This window comes from Carassius gibelio, chromosome B25 (genome assembly GCF_023724105.1).
Source record: "Carassius gibelio isolate Cgi1373 ecotype wild population from Czech Republic chromosome B25, carGib1.2-hapl.c, whole genome shotgun sequence".
Classification (NCBI taxonomy): Eukaryota; Metazoa; Chordata; class Actinopteri; order Cypriniformes; family Cyprinidae; genus Carassius; species Carassius gibelio.
The window spans coordinates 10,590,890-10,612,505 of record NC_068420.1 but is presented as its reverse complement, the minus strand read 5'-3'; the positions used below and the strand labels follow the sequence as shown (position 1 = coordinate 10,612,505).

The window sequence follows — 21,616 nt, the reverse complement described above, 5'->3', positions numbered from 1 at the left end:
TCCAGAGGCACGCGGCATATGTCTGACCTAACTGATCACAGAGAATACTGGATTAGTCCATTTATGGAGTGGAATTTGGACAAAATAGTCTGCCCTCACCATTTAGTCCTTACTCAATTTTGTGAAGCTTTACATCACTGTCTGCAACAGACATTCTCCTCCAAGTCATTTGATAATCTTAATGCACAACTTGGAGGTTGATGGACTATACGTTCTGAGTAGAATGGACTCCAAAAACTCATTTTGATTAGGGGTCTTCTTTCAAGAAATTCATTTAAAGATTTCCCTGTATGCATTTCCCATTTCACACAACAAAATAGATTTAACGTTTCATTTGCATAGTAAACTGTAAGTACTATGTAAAATAATACACATCAGACTTTACTAATTTACATTACATATATATTTTGACTGGCAAGTCAAAATGCCCCTGATATAAAAAACTATTTTTGTTTGTATGCAGAGAGAGAAAAAATCATTTACTCCATTACTGGCAGTCATGTAGGTACAATGTGTTTATGTTTGTCCTTTTTTTCCCTTGACAAGAAAATGACAATCGTGCTCGATCCATTCATATAATTTTGTTGTACTATGCATCGACTTGGAGGCAGGTGTCAGTCTCCGCTTTATTCTATAGGACCCTGTCAATATCTAATCTCAGAGTTTGAGCTCCCTTTTGAGTGAGGTACAATTGTTGATCTTATCCAAACGCACAGGCGCATCTTTCTGCCTCTGAATGCAGGGTTAATTTTTTTTTTTTTTTTGTGCACAGAAACACTGCGGCTTCTGTAAACAGTTTGGGATTAGACGAAAATAATCAAAGGTCTTTCCGCTTGACGCGCCTTTAAATACATTGAATATCGAACTCAGCCGTGTCGTGTTGAGCAAAAATGAATTTCTAACATACAGGACGTGGCTGTCGACATGGAGCAAACTGCATCCAATCACCCCGAGGGAATTCAACTAATGTCGCCTGAACAAATAAAACCATATACACACACAAGCATGCTTATTAAATTAGGCCTACTTCATAATCACCAAAAAATCCACCTCCAATAAAATCACGATTAGTGCCATAAATATTTTGTCAGGTGTTTTCACAAGTCAGGAAAGCTTTTGCTATGGATAAATTATCCACATGAGTGATTCTGTGCTCTTGATGAATTAAACAGGCCGTCACTTTTTTTTTTTTTTTTTTTTTTTTTGGTAAAATCGAAGTAGTTTTCATTAGCTACTTATTAATAGACAAGCAAAAATCCACCGGCATTGGCTTTAATATCAAGAAAATGTTTATTCAGAGCAGAAAAAGCCAATACGTCGCTTGTTTAATCATCATAAACATTCATGCAAAATTGTTCCAATGTAATTCTTCAGTACATATTTAAGTACAGCATCTTTTTGTCGTTCTCTCTCTTATATATATATATAGGCTACATTTTAACAACAAAATATAGCTTAATAGAATCGTCAATTAGTGACAGGGAGCGTGAAGTCAGACACAGCCTAATCACTAGTGTAAATCTTCTTCATAACGGTATGTTTTAATTTTTAATATATATTTTAAAAAGTATAATATTTCTTAAATGATACTAGTAAATAAATATAGATTAAAAATGTTTAACACTACCTGGTGTTCCACCATATAAAGCAGGTGGATATGATAAGACGGTTTCCCGTGATAAGTAAAAATGGTTATGTGTGCCGGGGGGCTCCCCTTGCTTTCCTCAGCCTCTCTCCCAAACACACACACACACACATGCTTGGAAGCAGAGGGTCGGCGTAAGGGAAAGCTGGCTGGACAGATTTAAGTTTACGCCTGATCGCGCTCTGGAGTGCAGGCCAGCGGAGAGAGGGAGAGACAGCACCTGGCCCGGCTTTAGCATCCCCATCTCGCGTTATTGACAGCCTGATAAGCGGGGCCAGGCCGTGTGGTTTCCAGAAGTCTGCTGGGTTGCACCGGTTTCACTGGGTATAAACGGCGGCAGCACTTGATTTTCATCTGTGCTCTCCCTTTTCCAATTTTCACACTTCTACGAATCTGCCATAATCTTTTGTACAAAGATATAATCTTTAATTAGGTTAATATTAAGTCAGGCTACGTTGACAGCATCGCTGCTTGACACAATAACATAATTTATATATATATATATATATATATATATATATATATATATATATATATATATAATGTCTACACACCTGAAGGAATTGTATTCATGACTGTACCATGGACAAATATCATGTAATAAATATGGGTTAACGACGTAAACTGAATTGTGTGATGTCATTTGCCGTAAATAATAGCCTTCCTATGGTGGTAAAACTAGCTAACATGACGACTTTAGAGTTTTGAGACACGTTTTTTATTATTATTTATTATTATTATTATTATTTTTTGACCTGATTAAATGTAGGTTACATTCTAATGGTGACAGTTTGTAAACAGCATAAATGAACTGCAACGTTGCTTATTTTCTATTATTTTAAATTTCACTTAAAAAAGTTCATTTATAGACCTATTCACAACAAAAAGTTTTCCTTTGTTTTTGTTTTTTGAAGGAAGCATAGGCTATAAAATAATAGTCCACTTCAAAAAGTCTTATTAAACCGAGTTATTAAGAGAGATGAACCTTGATGCGGTTTATAGGTTTTCAAATTCGCACACAACAGACAGCAGTCCCTTCAACTTCCCGGTTTGGGGAATGATAAATGGCGTCAAGTGTGACGTGCGCCGTCACTCTAGCCAATCACTGCCAGGTTGAGGTTAATATTAAGAGAAAGTTGATAGCGAGACGAAGACGTCTTTTTTTATTCCGAGCCACGTTTAAAGAAAGAGGTATTTTCAACAAGACAACACAGTTAACGTGCGAGGTTTGCGTGTGTCGTAAGAATCTCGAGGGAGAGTCCAAAGTTGGACCTTCTTTCATCTGTTAAACAGGCTAGTATTTTCATCAACACTACATAGAGGGGCTTACAATATCTCACAACTTTTTCCCGTGGCTCCCTTTTCGACTTGTTGGACTGGATATTATTTACTTTGGGACTAGTTTCGTGAATCGGATCCGGCGGGGCTCTCTCTAGACACTCTTTACTCTCTCTTGAGGCTCATTTGGAAACGTGCCTCACATAACGAAATCACTCATATTCGCTATAGAGGAACGGGCTTTAGCGTTTGTTGAGGTAAGTGAGTTTACAAGGTTCCGAATTGTACTTTAAAACATGTTTTCACAAATGTTATGACATCAGATTGTCGCGCTGACAGCATTTAGGTGTCTATTAATCTCGAACACTACCTAATTTACCATGAATTTGACTGCCACCATGTAGAACTTTATTCCTCTGAAACTATGCCGTGAGATAAATGTATTATACTTCAACACTTGACACGTTTTGACACCATGCCAGTCAACTGCTTTATGTGCAACATAATTTCATTTAATTGGGTTGTAATATCTTCAAAGACATTTGTAAACAAGGCATCATAATTATGAGTAGCCTAATATTATCTGTGAGATAAGCCTAAATATAATGACTTAAGTAAGTTACAACTTCATTTTCATAATTATAACAATGCGTTTTCATCATTTAAAAAATTAGGCAAGTCGCGCATCACTAAAGCTTTCTTTAATAACTAAAATAAATAAAGTTGATAGGCTAACCTATTTGAGGGAACTGATAAATAGCCTACCTTCGCCAGTAAGTTATAGAATAAAATTGGTGTCTATATAAAAATATTTTCTATTAGCTACTAAAATTAATATAGTAATAAAAAATAAAAAATAATTTATGGTTTCCGCAAATTAATATTTTATATAGGCTAGCCTACAAAGATATATATTTTCCATAAGCAATGCAATTCTTCCTATTAAGCGGAATATGTGTATATTTAACAACTGTTAATTTCAATATTTGTAGAAGAAATATTTTAAGTAGCCTAGTACAATATGGCTACTATGCAAATTACACTGTTCAGTATTGATATATAACACAGTCGTTAAAAATTCATTTCAAGATTAACATTACCATTTGACGTGCAATGCATGAAAATTTGCCCTGAATGAAGATTACACGGTCCATAAATTATGTCACAACTGTCATTTTATCGAAATATTTAGATGCTTACACTTTACGCAGCTTTAAAGAAACACACTTTCAGTGACTAATTAAACACATAAAAAAATAAAACATTAAGGCTGCAAAACATATTTCCTCTGAAATAAGAGTAAAAGGTAGAACGGTAATAATTAAAATCATCAGCCCACAACAACTTGTCTATTATACCTAATGAAATGGAACAATGTGGAACTTGCTTCTTGGATCATGGCGCCTAGAGTTAGCCTACACAGAAGGGCCCTTTGCCAGTGCTGTGGTCGATGTCGCTGTGGGCAACCACACCAAAAACTTTGGTAGGTCCCCTCCCCCAGAACATGGAGACTGGATGTGGGGCTTGCACTGGCCATAACGATAAACTTTTCCCACATTGCTTTAATAAGAGCCAGCCTATCTCTAGTTTTATCTCTCTCTATAGATCTCTCTCTCTCTCTCTCTCTCGCTCGCTCTGACGTCAGTTGTATTCAGCTGAACCCCCCCCCCCCCCCTTATTAGTTTTTTTTTTCTCTCTGTTGAAACTTTCGTGAGAGGCGAGGCACCGTCTATTTTGCCTGAGGGAAATAGCGACAAGATTAGGTTCTTTTTCATGACCAAACACCACTGACTGCTAATCCGAACTGTGCTAATTGATGGGAGGACTACAAGAGTCCATCTGTGTGAAAAGTCTGGAGCTAGTCAAATATTTGATGTCGACCAGCCTTTGAAACAGGTTGGTTTAACTATAGAGCAAATATATAGCATGTCCTTAGTTTCCATAAGCATGCTTTAGTGGCTTCTTATTTCTGTTTTATTTCGTTCTTTTCTAAAGAAATACTATGTTCGAATTAAACGTTCCAATTAGAACCAAAATAGTTTCCAAGTGTGATGTCATGGAATCTTCCATATAGGCTACATAACTTTTTATTCACAAAATTTTGGTAGGCTACTTAAAAAACAAACTGATTGTTCCGAAGAATCCAATTTTAAAATACAGATTATTTATATGTAAGCATTTAGCAGACCGTTTTATCCAAAGCGATTTACAGTGCATTCAGGCTATCAGTTTTTACCTAACATGTGGTCCCTGGGAATCAAACCCACAACCTTGTGCTGCTAACGCAATGCGCTACCACTTGAGCCACAGGAACACTTTTTTTGAGTGTTAGGTTAAAACTGCTCTATTTTAAAGACAACCATCAGGCTGCTACGAATATATTAAACAGGATGGAGTCTAAAAGAAACAAAAAACAAGCGTTTGAATCTCAGTGCAGTAGCACAACGTGTTGCATTTCAAGCTGAACTTTCTTCTCCGGTGGATGCAGCAAAACTTGAAATGGGAAGGAGAGGGAAATTATTCGAAAATATCAAACGGCGTGGCGGGGTCGCACCGCGGGACCCGAGATGACAGTGCATGACGGTCGCGCCAGCTCATTATCCGACTCCCATTCAAGCGGCCTTTCATTGCGATGCAGACTCTTTGGCAGTGTCGTTTGTTTCCTCATTGTGCTATAGTGGGGAATGCAATGGTTGTCAGAGCTCGCATTCACTTTCGCGATAGTTTATTGATGAGCTCCGACTTTTAGCACTTTTCACATGTCAAAACGAAGTCAAGTGTATGCAACCACAGCTTAATTTTATGCTCCGTGCGTCCCAACACATTTTGCCTCTCTTTAAAGCTGTCCCACCATGCTATACGTCCCCCTCCCCTCTCCATTTCTTGTATCCCAACCCGGAATCTATTCCACTCCAGTGAACGGGTGGAACACCCCAAGCTGCGAGTGGCGAGCTGAGAGTGCAGCGCATGTAACCTCGAACACAGACACGGAGGGGTTGCTTTGGAGTTTACCGAGGTGTGTGCTAATGTCCAAGCAATCAACAAATGTAGTTTAAGTGTCCGGCCATGGACGTAATGATATTTTCATTTCCCCCTTGGCAACCCAAGACACAGAGTTTCTTTTTCTCCCGCTGAAAACGACAACAAATCACGCTATTAATGTAAATAGTATGGGGTCTCCCAACTGATCGTTGAGCGCGCGCCGTAAAGGCGGATGACATTCTCAGACACCAAGTCAACAATGACACGTGGAGAAAGTTTGGGCTCGTTTCAGTTGACAAGAGTAGCGTGAACAGACACAATAATAACGGACTTAAGTAAAAGTGTAAGTAATAAAGCAGGTCAACATTTAAGAAATTGTATAAAAATTTGCTTGTTTGGTATTTAGCAAAAAAAAAAAAAAAAAAAAAAAAAAAAAAAAAAAAAAAGTAGCCTACTTCCCACGGCGAATTCTCATGAAAACATTGCATTATATATTCCAAATAATTGCAAGAACATGCTTTTATGACGAAAAAAATAATACCATGGTACTTCCTGGTACTTCTTTTCCAAGTGTCTAGTCACACAGAGTTTTATAATGTGAATGCCCAAAGGCATTTCAATGGAAAACATCTTCTCTGGAGAGAATCATATGCTTATGTGGAGTAAATCGAGTGATTAAGTAGGGCTGAAAACTAGCTTTTTGCTCGGTCCTGTTTCCCGCTCTGTCACCGGGGCAGAAGGAAGTGTTTTGCTGGGAGATGATGACAGAGGTCAGGCTCAGCTAATGGGCCACTGAAGAGGAGAAGAGGAGGCGAGGCACAGACCAGGAACACATACATTAATACACGAGTGCTATCACCAATCAGCATAGGTGTGCGCCCTCGCTCTCTCTCTCTCTCTCTCGCTCCCTCTCCCTCTCTTTCCCCCTCTCTCGCTCACTCTCTCCCACGAGCGCACATTTTTCAGTCTCGCGCAGTCTTGACATCCCATTTTATTGTCAATCTCTGTTTCCTTCGCAGGGAATTAAAATTTTCCACCCGAGATCAGTTGGAAACTATAAAAGACAAACTGTTCGAGGACGATTTTCTAGGACTTCAGAGTCTTCACCTTATTGTAATCGAAGTATACCAGCGAGGATACGAAGGCATAAGAGCTATGCCTCAAAAAGGTAAGTTAAGAAATGTTTTCTTTTGAGCAACTTGCACGCATGTGCACCACTTACAAGTGAAATTGCTAGCTGCCCGCTAGGTTTAAACATATATAAAAAATAGTGTTTTGTAAATTATAATTATGGGAAAAAGTTAGTTATGGCCTTGAAGAAATTGTTTATCAAAACAAAAACTTTCAAAGAAAAGCACGATACTAAAAAAAGAAGACGTAAAAGCTGCAAAACCTCGTGGTGTCAAACTCTATAATGGATTTTCCCGGACGCTCTTTGCCTTTTTATGCTTTAGCTATGTCGAGTTTTGTGCCAAAGCAAAGTTCTTATTTATGACAGAGGAAAGCAAAAAGTCACAGTAGGCCAAGACCGCGATCAGTCGTGAAAATGGGAACGCAATGACCCGATGAGGTGGAGTGTCAGGTTGAATCACACCATCACATTCAGCCGCGCGCCACCACCAAATCGCACCGTGAACTTGGTGTTTTGCTTTTCAGTCAGGGAAACGCTGCCTTCTTTGTCCCAGACTAACTATAAAAAAGCAAAATTACGTTAATGTTTAAACTTTAAAATTAACAGTTAATTAACTTAATTTTTGTTGTTGTTAAGTTTGTAGTACAAAACGAACAAAAATTTGATCGATATTATATTTGTATCTAATCTAAATCTATGTGTATTAGCTGTTTTATAAAAATATTATATGAAACATCTTATATAATTAAATGCTGTAAAATGTAATGCATCTAATTCTATGTCTCTGTTTTGATTTTACGGTGCCAGTAATTTGCATGCTATAGCCTAATATAGCATACTTACTGTAGTTTTTATACATTTGTATAAATCAGCACCGTTTTAAGCTTTCTAAACTTTCACAAGAATCTACTTTCCGCAGAATATCAAAGGCTTAAATAAGTGTGCTCAATTAAGAGCCTTCATGTTGCACATTAGAACGAACAAAATGCAGATTAGGCCCTGTCAATTACAGATAGCACTATTAAAACAGATCATTAACTAAAAAGATGAGTCAAGACAGAAGACCTTAAGTAGCAAACGTGGGAAAGAAATACTGAATGGTTTACTTCGTATAAAATGTAACCGTGGTTATTAAACATGTTTATTTGCAATCCAAAAATGGTTTTGAATTAATGCAATGTCAAGAGAAATAAAAAAATAAAAAATGGTTGAAACGTTGTTAAAACACTTCTGAATATATCTAAAGAGTAAAAAATAATTTAAAAAAGCAATACAGTAAAACACATATTTAAATATAAATGAAACACGTGCAACGCTGGCTGGCGCTTGGTGTATGTATTTATTTGTTGCTGTGCACTGTAAAACGCGCACACAATCTATCTTCTTAAAAAGGAAAAGAAATCAAAGCAGTGAGTATTTCTTCAGTGGCCTCCTTTTCGGTAAATGTATTGAATGGGTTCTTTATTGCAATTGTCTTTTACCAATTGAGCGCCCCACTGCGCTGTTGTATATTTTTTACAGCTCTTAACGACACATACCAGTAACACAATTACCTCCAGATACTTATAACAAGAAATTACTTTTCTATTTCGCGCAACGAGACAAACAAAAAGACATTGAGGTAACGGGCACCGGGTCATAGTGAGCTGCACTGGCTGCTGCGGGTGAAGGGGGGTAAGCTGGACCGGGTGTAGGAGGAGGAGGAAGAGGAGGAGGGGGGCTCGCTCCCTTCAGCTCTTTGTATTTTCTGAGAGTTGTTGGTACGTTTAGTTGGAAGCGGTGTAGCTAGTTAGGGAGCCCGGGTTTTACTCTCTGGGTTTTGGTGTAGAGGGAGAAAGAAAGCTATTGTTAAAATTCAGCGGGGCTTTGTCGGGGACCCCTCACCCCCTCCTGGCTTTACTTTTCCAGCGCAGCCAGGCGAGGTAGACAGCGTGTGTCACCAGAACAGAGTATCTGAAAGAGAGGAAAAAAGTAGGCCTTGCCCACAACATTTGAAGTTTTCTAATCATGAAGGTCAGGGGAAAGCAGATACAAGTACATTATTTGTTTAATAATAAAAGTAATAATAATAATAGTTTGACATTATTATTATTCCGATAAACAATTAAACTTATAATAAGAAAACTATTTTAATTATAAACACTGGATTTTTTTAATTAAGCCAAAATGTATTATTGTCAAATTTATTCGTCATAAAAAAAAGTATCCTAAAAAAGCTAATATTAGGTTTAGTTGTAATGCTAAAGAAATAATTTAAGGATAGATGTACTAATAAATTGTTTTGCTTTGTCCTAGGGATATTTTAATAGAGTGAAGCAGATGAGAGTCTAAAAATTGTTTTAAGCGGACAGTCAACTCTGTTTCCAGGCAAGTTTTAAACCCTGGACATAAGTGTATTTGTGGAGACAGTATTTCTTGTTCTCACTTTTTGCAGCATGAATGCAAAAAAAAAAAAAAAAAATGTGAGGCTTCGGCCCTCACAATAATTGTCCGTAACTTTCTTGCACACAAGTCTTACATGCAATGCACTGCAATACACTTGATTTATAAATGTGAAACTGACCATTACTATTGGTTCTTTATGATTAATAGAATACTACAACCGGGCCACGTGGGAGTCTGGCGTCGCGTCCATGATGCAAAACAGTAAGTGGTGTTCTTTTCTTTTTATGAAATGCGTTTTTATTATTAAAAGGAAAGGTGAAAACACGAGAGAAACGTGAGGGGCGTCTAGCCAGCAAAGCATTTGTTGTGGTATATTAGTGAAGGCAGTTTACACTGTACGTCAGGGGTGTTGGGCGTGTGCATGCTGCCAAAATGTTTGCCTGTCATTCATACAGCTCCCTCAAAGCAGCTAAACACTTGCATAGTATAAGCTAAACTCATTGCTGAAGCCTGACTTTAACAATTTTAGAGTTTTATGCAACATCGCAAGCCATTATAAAAAATTCTACAGGCTACATTTGAAAGAGCAAAAATTACATTCCCAGCGACGAATTATTTGAATTGCAAAAAAAAAACAAAAAAAACTGCATAGCTACACAACCTATTTAGAGTGTCTAACCCATATGCTCTTTGCATAATTGTGTGTGACTGTGTGTGTTAGAGAGAGAGAGAGAGAGAGAGGATGTTTCTGCTTGACTTGCTTTTAAATAATTGCTGAATTAATGTTAGCATCGGCGGCCAATCCACCTAGTCCATTAGCAGAGACGAAATTGACATTGCATGATTTTGATGGAACGTCTATCATGTTTATGAAACACCGCGAGAGTGAAATAATAGACTGAGCTTTGATGCAACATTGAGTGTTGTAAGAGCATGAATAAATTACAATGCCGGATGTGTCTGTGTCTTTGAGATGTGTGAAAGCCAACTAGCAAAACATACACTTAGTCATTTGTGGAAAGTATTGAGTAAGTTATGATTACAATAAATGAGACATATTTTCTCTTTTAATGCTGGACAAGAGGTGTATGACATCTGTAACGAAGGTGTGTTGAATGTCATCCTCTCATTTCTATTGCTTTTATTGTTGTAAGTGCCAGTTTTTCTTGCTCTGTCCCCATACTAACGACTGGTGTACTGTGTTAGTCACTCATTTTGACGTCTATAGATTATTTCTGTAGGTGGAATGCTTTGGAGTTTAAGCGGAGCGTTTAAATCTAGGTCAGCTGAAGTGCAGCACATTACTTTGTATGAGCGATAAATAAAATATATATATATATTCCAACTTAAAAAAATATATTATGGAAAAAGGCCTTGAGATAAAAATAATAAAATATTACGCGCCGAAAAACGGTGTTATTGTAAACAAATGTTGTCGTGTGATGTCTCGCGTGTATTACTAAAAAGATATCATTCGGGTTAGGCCTTTGGTTTGTTTAAAGGTCACAGGCGGCAATCCAAGCTTTGTGCTAATAACTCTTGGGTGTATATAGAGAGGAGCGTCCAAATTGACACCATATGTCTTCTTATTAATTGATTAGAAACAGAGTACCGCGCGCGTAATGATTGCCACTGGGCAAGACCGACACCATTCACCGTGGGGAATTATAGAACGATTAAGACTTAACCTTTCAAGTGAAAGTTTGATTTTATATCCTAATCTGCGTTGTCGAGCTCAAATCAAGTGACTGTATTTTTAAAGAGGTACGGCATTTGATTTTAAAGGCAAATGTGTCTATAATTTCAAATTCAACTTCGCTCCGAGAAGGGATATGGATTTTCTTTCCGCCTTCCTTCGTGTTAAGTGTGCCAGAGATGCTATCAGAAATAATTCTCAGGTAGTGTTCATAATAAAAATAAAACATTATTGCATAATTCATATTTCGCTCTGCAGATTTATTATGCATAAACCTACAGAACAAAACAGCATCCCGCAGACTCGCTCCCAGTGCGTAAATATAGGCAATGGAGGTTTGTCACTTGGGAAAAAAAGAAATGTCACTTTTAATATATTGAGCACGAGGCGCGCCCCCGTGGACGTTCACGCGCACAGCCCCTGGCTACCTTAAAATTAAGCTTCCCTTAAAGGGGAAATGAGTAGAGTCCAATTTAGTCTGAGTGATATCCAAATGCAGACAGAAAGGGTCGTTTTATCATGCTACTATTTGTCGTGACGATGCGATTTTCAAAAGCAGAGCGATGTCATAAAGTGACATGCCTGCCACAAGTGCTCCAACTGATCTTTTCAATTAGCCTTCCATGCATGATCCAGGGCGACTTCCGCCTATTTCCAGAAATTAGGCTCAAACTTGACATGCAGCTAGCTTTATTTTAAAGACAAATGTCAGGCAGGCTCATCATATTTTCCCCCTCTTCTATATTTGGAGCTTATTTATTGCAAAGGAGCTTGTGCTCTTGGACTCAATTTAACGCGAAGCTTCGGAGGGAAGGGAGCTTAGAAGTATAGCAATCCGGTAAGGCTGCTTTTCCGTTTTGGCTACAGGTTTGGTGCATTTGGTCTGCTTTTTAGGTGCTTTTCCACTGACAAAGTAACATCAGGCTGTGCTTTGGTTAATGCTTTTTTTATTATTTATTTTAAGTTGTTTTATTTAAGATGTGAGGCTATGGTTTAAACCATGGCAGCGTTTAAGAAGTTTTAATATAATTCCACAAATAGCATTACGCCATCTGATCCGTTTAAGGCTTTGCAAAGATGCGCAAATCCCGGCTCAGTGGGTTAGAGATGTTTTGCTCCAGATCATACGAGAGCGCTGACGCTTAATCAATGTTCTGCATGTGTAATTATATTACAATGTGCATTAGGAGATTATGATATTACGGGCACATCTGGAGAACAGACGAAAACATATGACAGCAGTAATGACCGGCTATGCTGATTTAAAAGCGATTTACTCTGAAGATTGAGATTTGTTGACAATGCTCTTGTAATGCTTGACTCATTATAGACAATCGAGACCTGAAGGCTTCTATTAAAAACAGCTGAGATAGGATTCTGTTTATAGAGTCTGGTGATTTACAACGGGATCTTACCTTCTTTTTAAGGTCACAGTGGAGTGAACCAGCTCGGCGGTGTGTTCGTCAACGGCAGACCGCTGCCAGACTCCACGAGACAGAAAATAGTTGAACTCGCTCACAGTGGCGCGCGGCCGTGTGACATATCCCGGATTCTGCAGGTGATTAGAATGCATATTTTGAGTCTAAAATATTGATACAGTTGTTTTGTTTCACATTTGTGCTTTCACACTTACTTTTTTCCCAGCTGTATAGTAGTTTTGAAATTTATTATTATTATTTTTAAAGTCCTTGCATTATGAATGCCAGCGAACAACGAGGATTCATTTCAAATTTCATTTTGGAATGCATACACAGTGGTCTTGTGGAATGGATCGAAGCACTCTCAGTTTTTTCCATTTGGCAATTTTTACAATTGGCGACCGACATGCATTTTAAAAAGTGCATCATTTCTCGTACCACTGAAGACGTATTTTTCGTGTTAAAGGTATTTCTTGTGTTATAGACCCATGCTGATGCAAAAGTCCAAGTGCTGGACAATGAAAACGTAAGCTTATCATTGCTTGCAGCATACACTTAACATTTCACACTAGTTTTAAATAATGTATGTGAATTGTTTCTTTTGTTTTCTGTCTAGGTGTCGAACGGCTGCGTGAGTAAAATCTTGGGTAGATACTATGAAACGGGCTCCATCAGACCCAGGGCGATCGGAGGAAGTAAACCACGAGTAGCGACTCCCGAGGTGGTCGGCAAAATTGCCCAGTACAAGAGGGAGTGTCCGTCAATCTTCGCGTGGGAAATCCGAGACAGGCTTCTATCAGACGGGGTCTGCACAAACGATAATATACCCAGTGTAAGTTCATTCAGAGAACTTAATGCGTAATAGTTTAATGCACTGTTTAAAAAGCATGCACTAATGACATTGAAAGTGAACATTCTGCAACATCGGTCTTCCCCGGCCGCTGCTGTAATCTCCTCTACACCAGAGGACAATGCAATGCGATGTAATGCTCTGGCATGTAGGCCTGTGCAGAAATGGGGCCAATTGTTCCAAAAGCCAACATGCCACATCGCGGATGCGCTCTTTAATTAATGTGCCGCATCTCTGGGTTCGTCTTTCAGGTGTCATCGATAAACAGAGTACTGCGCAACCTGGCTAGCGAAAAGCAACAGATGGGCGCAGATGGCATGTATGAAAAGCTGAGGATGCTGAACGGTCAGACCGGCACGTGGGGGACCCGGCCGGGATGGTACCCCGGTACCTCAGTGCCAGGGCAGCCCAATCAAGGTATGGCTAGTTTACTTTTCATAGGGAAAAGCTGTGTCAAAATGGGCATCGGATTCGCTAAACTTGATTGTTATTTTGCATACTGGAGTAAATTTATAATTATCATTTAAAAAGATAAAACATTTCCCATATTAATAATAAAAGTAGCCCATACTTCGTTTACATGCTTTTAAGTATCATTAGATGATAGCCTATAAACAATTTAAATAATTTAGGCTATGCAGGTTACACGGAGTTTAATGTACTTTTATAATATCAATAATTTAATGACGTTTGAATAAATACATGCATTGAATACCATGACTATAATAATTAATAATAACAATGCGAGTTGCAATCACCCTCACAGTTCTTAAAGAACGCAGAATAAACAAGGATTCCCTGTATACAAAATATGTTTTTGTCACACAGAAAAATGTGTTATGGGAACAGTTCTGTCGCTATGTAATAGCTCATAATAGATAATGATTTGTTTCCCATTAAGGCGACATAAATACGCGTTTAGTTTGAGGAGACTGTGGAAATGTTCCACCGGAGACATCCTGGACATGATATGGCAACATCTGCCAATTAGACAGAATTAGACGGAAGAAAGACAGACGTATAAAAAGATATGATAAATAGAGAATTAATGTCTGTGTAATATCGGGCTATCAAATCATTGACTTGTTTACTTTACAGCAACTACAAAAAATAAAATACAATAAATAAATACAAATGCAATGTTTTATGCAATGAGCCAATTACGTTATATAATATTTAACATGTTTTTATGAATAAAATTAGACATATTTACTTAAAATACAGTGTAGGATACGTCTATGGATTACTTTTGAGTTCGCATATTATGCTACATAACCAACATATTTAATAGCCTACTGTTTGTTGACATGTGGCCTCGTATACGCACTATTTGAAACAAAAAACGTATATAAAAAAAGCTCATTTATTTAATCCTGTGGATTAATTGGCAGAACTCTAAAGCATCTAGTTTTTGATTTGTTAAGACAAACATTAGCCTATAAAACATAACATCATATTACAACAACAATCATCAATCTGTGACTGGCTATTTTTTCGATTCTACAAACATAATGGTTTTTTTTTATAGCTAACTTATATCATTTTCTCTTCTATCATTTCGAAGTCCACTCTCAAAGTAGGCTATTAGTCAGGGTGATGTTTCAGAGCGAGACAAATATGGTCGCAATCTGACGAATGTCACGCAACACTGAATAAAACAGCGGATTCATCTGGGCTGACAGGACGCTAAAAGAGACAACTCTGTCGCATTCAGAGGACTCCTAGCAGCCCCTCCCTCCGTCATAGGCTCGTGGTGCTAAAGCCGTCTAAAGGATTTGGACACTTTTCTTTTTCCATGGGTCCTCGCATGTTTTGATCAAGGCCTCCTCAGCTGAAAGATGCCGCGCTTGTTTTGCCACCTTTTTGCTCTCCTTCCGCCTCACCGGTTACGACAACGCCCCAATAAGGAATTATTTTATTTCCCAGCGCCTTTCTCAGAGAAAACAAATCCGAAATCTGGCGACAGTCGTTCAGGCTTTTGAGAACAGGCCACACATTCGGATTAGCTCTTGAAAAGTGTGAATACTAAACACAAAGACCTTTTAAAACTTTCTGAGAACATAGAAATGCACTGTCTTTGTAAATGAAATGACATGAAGAAAAGGAAATCTAGTAGTTTATTTATATGTAGCCTAACACTTCTTGCTACATCAGTAGAAGAGTAACCATGTCTAATTTACATAATATCAAAAAAGTATGGAAAAGTTGATTTTTGACAGCATATTTTCCCAGTGATTATGCATACACTGAGCTTCATTATATCCTCTAAATCAATATTATTTTTACTCAGTTAACCATCACCATTAAGCAAATAATCTACTTTCAAAAATACTTTAACAACGTTTTACACTGTAGTTTTAACTAATTTAACTTCAAATCGTTTCCTAAATAAACAGTATATTATATAATAAACAGTAAAAGTATTTTTACTCCATGGATAGCCAAATTGAAAAAAAAAAACTGTTTATTTATGTTAATATGTAACAATCTTATATATATATATAACATATGTAACAGATTAGATATATAACATTGTTACATATTTTCACATTTCTAAAAAAATTCTAAGGTAGATATAGGGAAAAAAATTAAACAATAACTCATAAAATGATTTAATTGATAATTATTAAGATCATTAATAATATTTTTCTTTTTTTGGACTAAAAAACAGGTTCTGTGTTCTCCACCCGGTCAAAATTGTGATGTTTACTGATGTTATGAACATTATTATAAATACATTCATAACATCCCCTTTAAATATTTTATATACCAAATCATGACAGGTTATACATGACTTCCTTGTATAGGACACAGAAATCATCTTTCAGACAGTAAGCAGCTGGGTGGCCATGTGACTGACAACTTACACGTCCATCCATGTAAGATTCCAAAAAGTTTTGGGGTTTCATTAATACCTCACGACTCCCCGCAAAACATCAACGTGTTTCTTTAGAGTTTTCGAACTCCAAACTAATTTTTAATTTCAAATGTATCTGGTGAGATGGCTTAATAAAGCACTGGTGTCCGACAACACAGCAGGTTATAGCTTATCGACTCACAGTTGCCTCTCCAGTCCTTTAGTCTGTGACACACAAGAGGCTTGGTATTTAGATGTCTCACTCACGGTGGCCTGGCTGTTTTTCTTCCTGCGCCTATAAGAAGGTATAAATCCTAACCGAGGTTGAACGGGCCGGCCCTAGGGACAGTGATTAATGACAGTAGAGCATAAAGGTTAACACGCCGAGCTGAAAAGTCTGTTGACTGGAATCCTCGTGCTACAATGACTGCTGGAGAGAATCCTTTTGTCACCCGCTCCAATTGTGTCCTCAAAATTCAACCCACGAAAGTTTGCCATCCGTCCTCCCAGCGAGTATTTAAGAGCTACCCTTACTCTCCCGCATTGTGTGGCTGTGAAAGCATCCCTCTCCTATTCAAGTATTGGTGGTCACCTCAATAGCTCTGCAAACTCCCATATGGTGGCCGTAGCCTAATTGAAGAACTCGGGAATGAAAAGGGGGGAGAGGGTGTTTGGTTTTTAAAAAACATTTCAGAGGATCTGAAAAGGGTTCTGGGACATTTTATCGCATTTCTGTAAAGCCCTCAAGCTCGTCAGCCTTTGTGACTCGATGTTGAAAGATCTAAGTGAGCGTGCTCTAAATGTTTTCCCACAACATCGCAGAGGGCGATACAGAACGCTCCACTAATTTTCGACCAAAATCTAAATATGACAAGCAAACCATGATATATCTTAATTAAAACCTAGAGTCCAGACAGAGAATGAGAAGTGGGAATAAACAGAACAAACTTACATTTTATGTTTCCTTTCCTTCCAGATGGCTGCCAGCAATCAGACGGAGGCGCTGAGAACACAAACTCAATAAGCTCCAATGGAGAGGATTCCGATGAGACCCAAATGAGGCTTCAGCTAAAAAGGAAACTGCAAAGAAACCGCACATCTTTCACCCAAGAACAAATAGAAGCACTTGAAAAAGGTAAACAAGAAGATTCGAGCTAATATATGAAAGCATCTGTAGACTAGCTACAAATGAACAGCATAATCACACTTCATTTCAAGAATATGGCTTTTGTAATCTTTTATATTCAAATGAAATGACTCTGCATGAAGTTTAAGCAGCCATTGTGTAACAGAAAACAACTCAAATGATTATTTCTTACTTTTTTTTTAACCAGAGTTCGAGAGAACGCACTATCCTGACGTTTTTGCAAGAGAGAGACTTGCTGCGAAAATAGATTTACCAGAAGCAAGAATACAGGTGAGTGAAAAAAAACTAAAAAAAATCAAATGAATAGACATAAATTGGTACACTTCATAATAATTTGCCATTGGGATTCTTTTAAAATATTATAATAAATGGCTTAGCCACTCAAAAAATGTCAAACAGTATCACTTTTGTTTACACAAATATATATATATAAAATAAAATAATATATATATAAAAAAAAAAAAAGATATATATATATATATATATATCCCTGTATTTTTCTTGGCTGCTTGATTTAAACATTTATGTTAAAATAAATTTTATATATATATATATATATATATATATATATATATATATATATATATATATATATATATATATATAAAACATTTCACAAAATTAATTTGTAGCAGATGTGTATTTAAATAAATTATATATAAAATAAAATATTTATGACTCATTTTGCACTACACAGTTTTTTGACCAATCTAATATTCTTTATGAGAATGTCCTGCCCACTAAAACCACCTGCTATTTATATATAATAATAATAATAATAATAAATGAGCTACAGTAGGAAATACATCAGCATGGAGATGAAGATTTAAAGGGAACATATTAAATACAAAATTGTCCGGTTTTATCTTTCTTCATCCTAGATAGCGATGGTTTGTGTGTTGTTTTAAAATGTCTTTGATAACTAACTAAAGTAAGTCTCTCCAGGTGTGGTTCTCGAACAGGAGAGCAAAATGGAGGAGAGAGGAGAAGTTAAGAAATCAAAGAAGACAAGCCAGTAACTCTTCGAGTCACATACCCATCAGTAGCAGCTTCAGCACTAGCGTTTATCAGCCAATCCCTCAGCCCACCACGCCAGGTAAAACCTCCACCGCGTGCATATTTGTGACTCACGCGGGCCTTAAGCTAATGCAACTGAAAATTGACCAGAATGGTATGTTTAGATTATTCCTTCTTTTTTTCAACAGTATCCTTCACATCAGGAGCTATGTTGGGAAGATCGGACACAGCCCTCACGAACACATACAGCGCCCTGCCACCGATGCCAAGCTTCACCATGGCCAACAACCTTCCTATGCAAGTATGTCTACATTTGTCAGTTTAGTGCCTTACACTGTACTATATTGTTCTGTGCTATGTTGGCCTTGCCTTAGTATTTTAAAGGATTAGTAATTTGATATTTCCGAGCACTGTAAAATATTACGCAATTACAGCATAGAGGTCTGTAAGGCTGTTTCTATCAGATGTGAGTGTTGCTGACAGGTCTGCCCTTTTTTTTTACCTCTCCACAGCCCAGCCAGACATCATCCTACTCCTGCATGTTGCCCACTAGTCCTTCAGTGAATGGGCGGAGCTATGACACATACACCCCCCCACACATGCAGGCACATATGAACAGCCAATCAATGGCCACCTCAGGCACAACCTCAACAGGTAAGCGCTTATTCCTCTACTAAAGCAAAAAAAATCAAATACAATTGTAATTCTTTTTTTTTAAATGTTTTTATATTTTCTTCAATGTTTTTACATTTTTAATTCAAATAAATAAAAATATCGAATAAATAAATAATTTAATTAACATTTGTATACCATTTCTTTAAAAAAAAAAAAAGCAGAAAATGCTCTGAAGTCACATATGTGACACATAATGATTCAAATATTGAATTCATTTTTTATTTAAAATTTCAAGTGTATATTTAATATTTTAAAATATACAAAAATTAAAAAGGGTTTAAAATGTTTTATTCTATGAGATCATTTAAATATTTTATTTTAAATGAATTAAACAAATAATTTCATATTTTTTGTAAAAATAAGGAAGACATTTTATGAAGCTCCAAAGTCACATGTAACACTTGACAAGTCTTAACTTTTTCAGAAATTTATTCATAAACTGATTAAATATTTTTAACACCTAACTTATTTTTACTTAAAATCTCTTAGTTCATATTTTGATTTGTTACATATTAAACATGCATGCTCCTTATATGTTTTTTTTATTACATATAATTGCTCTTAAATTACAAAATATGACAAGTCTAAATATTTCTGCATGTTTTCACCATGCTACAGGTCTAATCTCGCCTGGAGTGTCTGTACCAGTCCAAGTGCCAGGCAGTGAACCAGACATGTCCCAGTACTGGCCCAGACTACAGTGAGAACAAGACACACGAGAACAAAAAAAAAAAAAAAAGAGAGAGAGAGAGAAGGAAAACAGAGGAGAGGAAAAGAGAGAGGAGCTTCTTAACCTCCTGACGTCTTTCTGCTTCAAGGCAGGGCTATTCAGCAGTATTTAAGTGTGGAAGGAAAAGAGAAGACTCTGAAGGACCTTTTGTACTGGGATAGTGCCACTTCTCTATCATTCTTTGGACACAAAGACTTGAAGAATAAAAGAGAACAGACTTCTGTAAAGTGCCCGGTATTATATCGTAAAATGAAAAAAATGAAGAAAAAAAAAAAAAAAATCTGTTTTTCAGTTTCCAACCTAAGTCATTTTGATGTATTTGTACATGTAATGGCCAATTGTATGTTATGACAAAAAAAAAAAAATGAACAACTGTGGATGGACTGTCAAACCAAGTTGGTCTTACATCGGTGAGAGGAAGATCATTTGTGCAGGCTTATTCTTCATTCTTTTTTCATCATCAGCTGATATCAAGAACTGCCCATTTCTGTTTCAAATGTGGACCTGTAGAAAACAAACAATCTCTGTATCATTTCAAGACAAAAAAATAGCAACAGAGCTCAAAGGAAGCCAATCCAGAACTTGGTTTCCAAAGCTTGCAGACAAAAGTAAGCTGTTTGTTGAACATGGCGACTGCTGAACCGGAGGAGGAAAATGTTTGGTAGTTTAAAACGGTAGATTGTGTCTTCGGTATAATTCAGTTTTGCTTATGTCAAAATGTAAGTATTTGTCTTCCCTAGAAGTCTCGCAGAACAATTTCTTTAATAAAATTAATTTCATTTTATAATTCTCTGAATATTCAATACATGCTTTTCACTGAAGGCCACTTTTTAAACATAACTACCATTAATGTAGCTGACAATAAGAGTGGTGTATTATTTATACAATCATCAATTCATCCAATCTCATACGTCCTTTTTAATAATTATTAATTAATTTGCTAATTTTAAGTGGTTAGTCTCAAGCAGATGGTTCTGAAACATTAAAATGAATAGTTAATATTAAGAGAAAATTAAATGCAAATTTACAAAGACGTGATTTAAAATATATTTATGTACCATAATCATCCAAGTCTGCATTCATGATTACATTGCATTTCCATTCAGAAATAATTTGAAACTATTATGTATGTGATTCTTGTAATGTTTCAATAAGCCTGTTCTCTTTAAAATAATCTGCATGCTAATAATGTTGTGCCATTTAAGTTCAATTGTTTCATAAAGCAAATGAAAAACAAAAAGTGGGGCTGCATATTTAGAAAACGTATTCACTTCTGTGCATAGCTTTATGAACGCTATCAGCAGGGTTGCCAGATCTGCGTAACAAAACCAGCCCAGTAGTTGCTCCCCAAAAGCAGCCCAATCATGGCCAAAACAAGCCCAGTCGCATTCTGGTGGGAAATGGCTATCAAAATCCCATTCTGCTTCCAGGAAGTCCCACCTTGGTCGCAAATGTGTTTCGGGGTGACAGTGTATTTCGCTCTCCCCATGGACTAAAAACAGCTCGTGGCAGCAGTGAATAAAAACAGCCCAATTTCACAGGAAAGCTGCAGACTTGGCAACACGGGCTATCGGCATGCATTCAAGAAATGTTTCGGAAAGTATAATATTTGAAACACCACTACGGATATAATGTGTCTCAAGAAATCAAAAGCATAAAAAACAATAGATTTATCTTACCAGCAAGTGTAAAGAATGATTGCAGGGTAAAATATGTGATTTTGCCCCCTCGGGAGACCCAGCAGGGAGGGAAACGTAGAGAAGAATCCTTACAGGAGAGAACGGTCGGGTATGTGTGACTTGGC

The 21,616-nt window shown here is 37.1% G+C and overlaps 1 protein-coding gene across 7 annotated transcripts; it reads left to right on the top strand.

Moving 5' to 3' along the window:
• Nucleotides 1–2,806: 2,806 nt before the first annotated feature.
• Nucleotides 2,807–20,599, top strand: pax6a (paired box 6a). 7 transcript variants are annotated; one of them, XM_052597013.1, is made up of 15 exons: nt 2,807–3,180; nt 6,925–7,073; nt 9,333–9,404; nt 9,630–9,683; nt 10,505–10,528; nt 12,546–12,676; nt 13,021–13,062; nt 13,153–13,368; nt 13,638–13,803; nt 17,220–17,378; nt 17,578–17,660; nt 18,336–18,486; nt 18,596–18,708; nt 18,920–19,061; nt 19,701–20,599. In XM_052597013.1, the coding sequence occupies exons 4-15, from the start codon at nt 9,671–9,673 to the stop codon at nt 19,784–19,786; spliced, it is 1,326 nt and encodes a 441-aa protein (XP_052452973.1). In that variant the 5' UTR covers nt 2,807–3,180; nt 6,925–7,073; nt 9,333–9,404; nt 9,630–9,670; the 3' UTR covers nt 19,787–20,599. The 7 variants fall into 7 exon arrangements, with proteins under 7 accessions (XP_052452973.1, XP_052452969.1, XP_052452975.1 ...); XM_052597009.1 differs by lacking the exon at nt 9,333–9,404; XM_052597015.1 differs by lacking the exon at nt 10,505–10,528 and having other exon boundaries at nt 2,808–3,180.
• Nucleotides 20,600–21,616: the final 1,017 nt, after the last annotated feature.

What these genes read in the sequence shown, in the direction of transcription:
- pax6a (XM_052597009.1), top strand. An exon ending in GCCAGGGCAGCCCAATCAAG is followed by an intron (nt 13,804 to 17,219) that starts GTATGGCTAGTT and finishes CTTTCCTTCCAG; the next exon opens with ATGGCTGCCAGCAATCAGAC. An exon ending in CCAACAACCTTCCTATGCAA is followed by an intron (nt 18,709 to 18,919) that starts GTATGTCTACAT and finishes ACCTCTCCACAG; the next exon opens with CCCAGCCAGACATCATCCTA.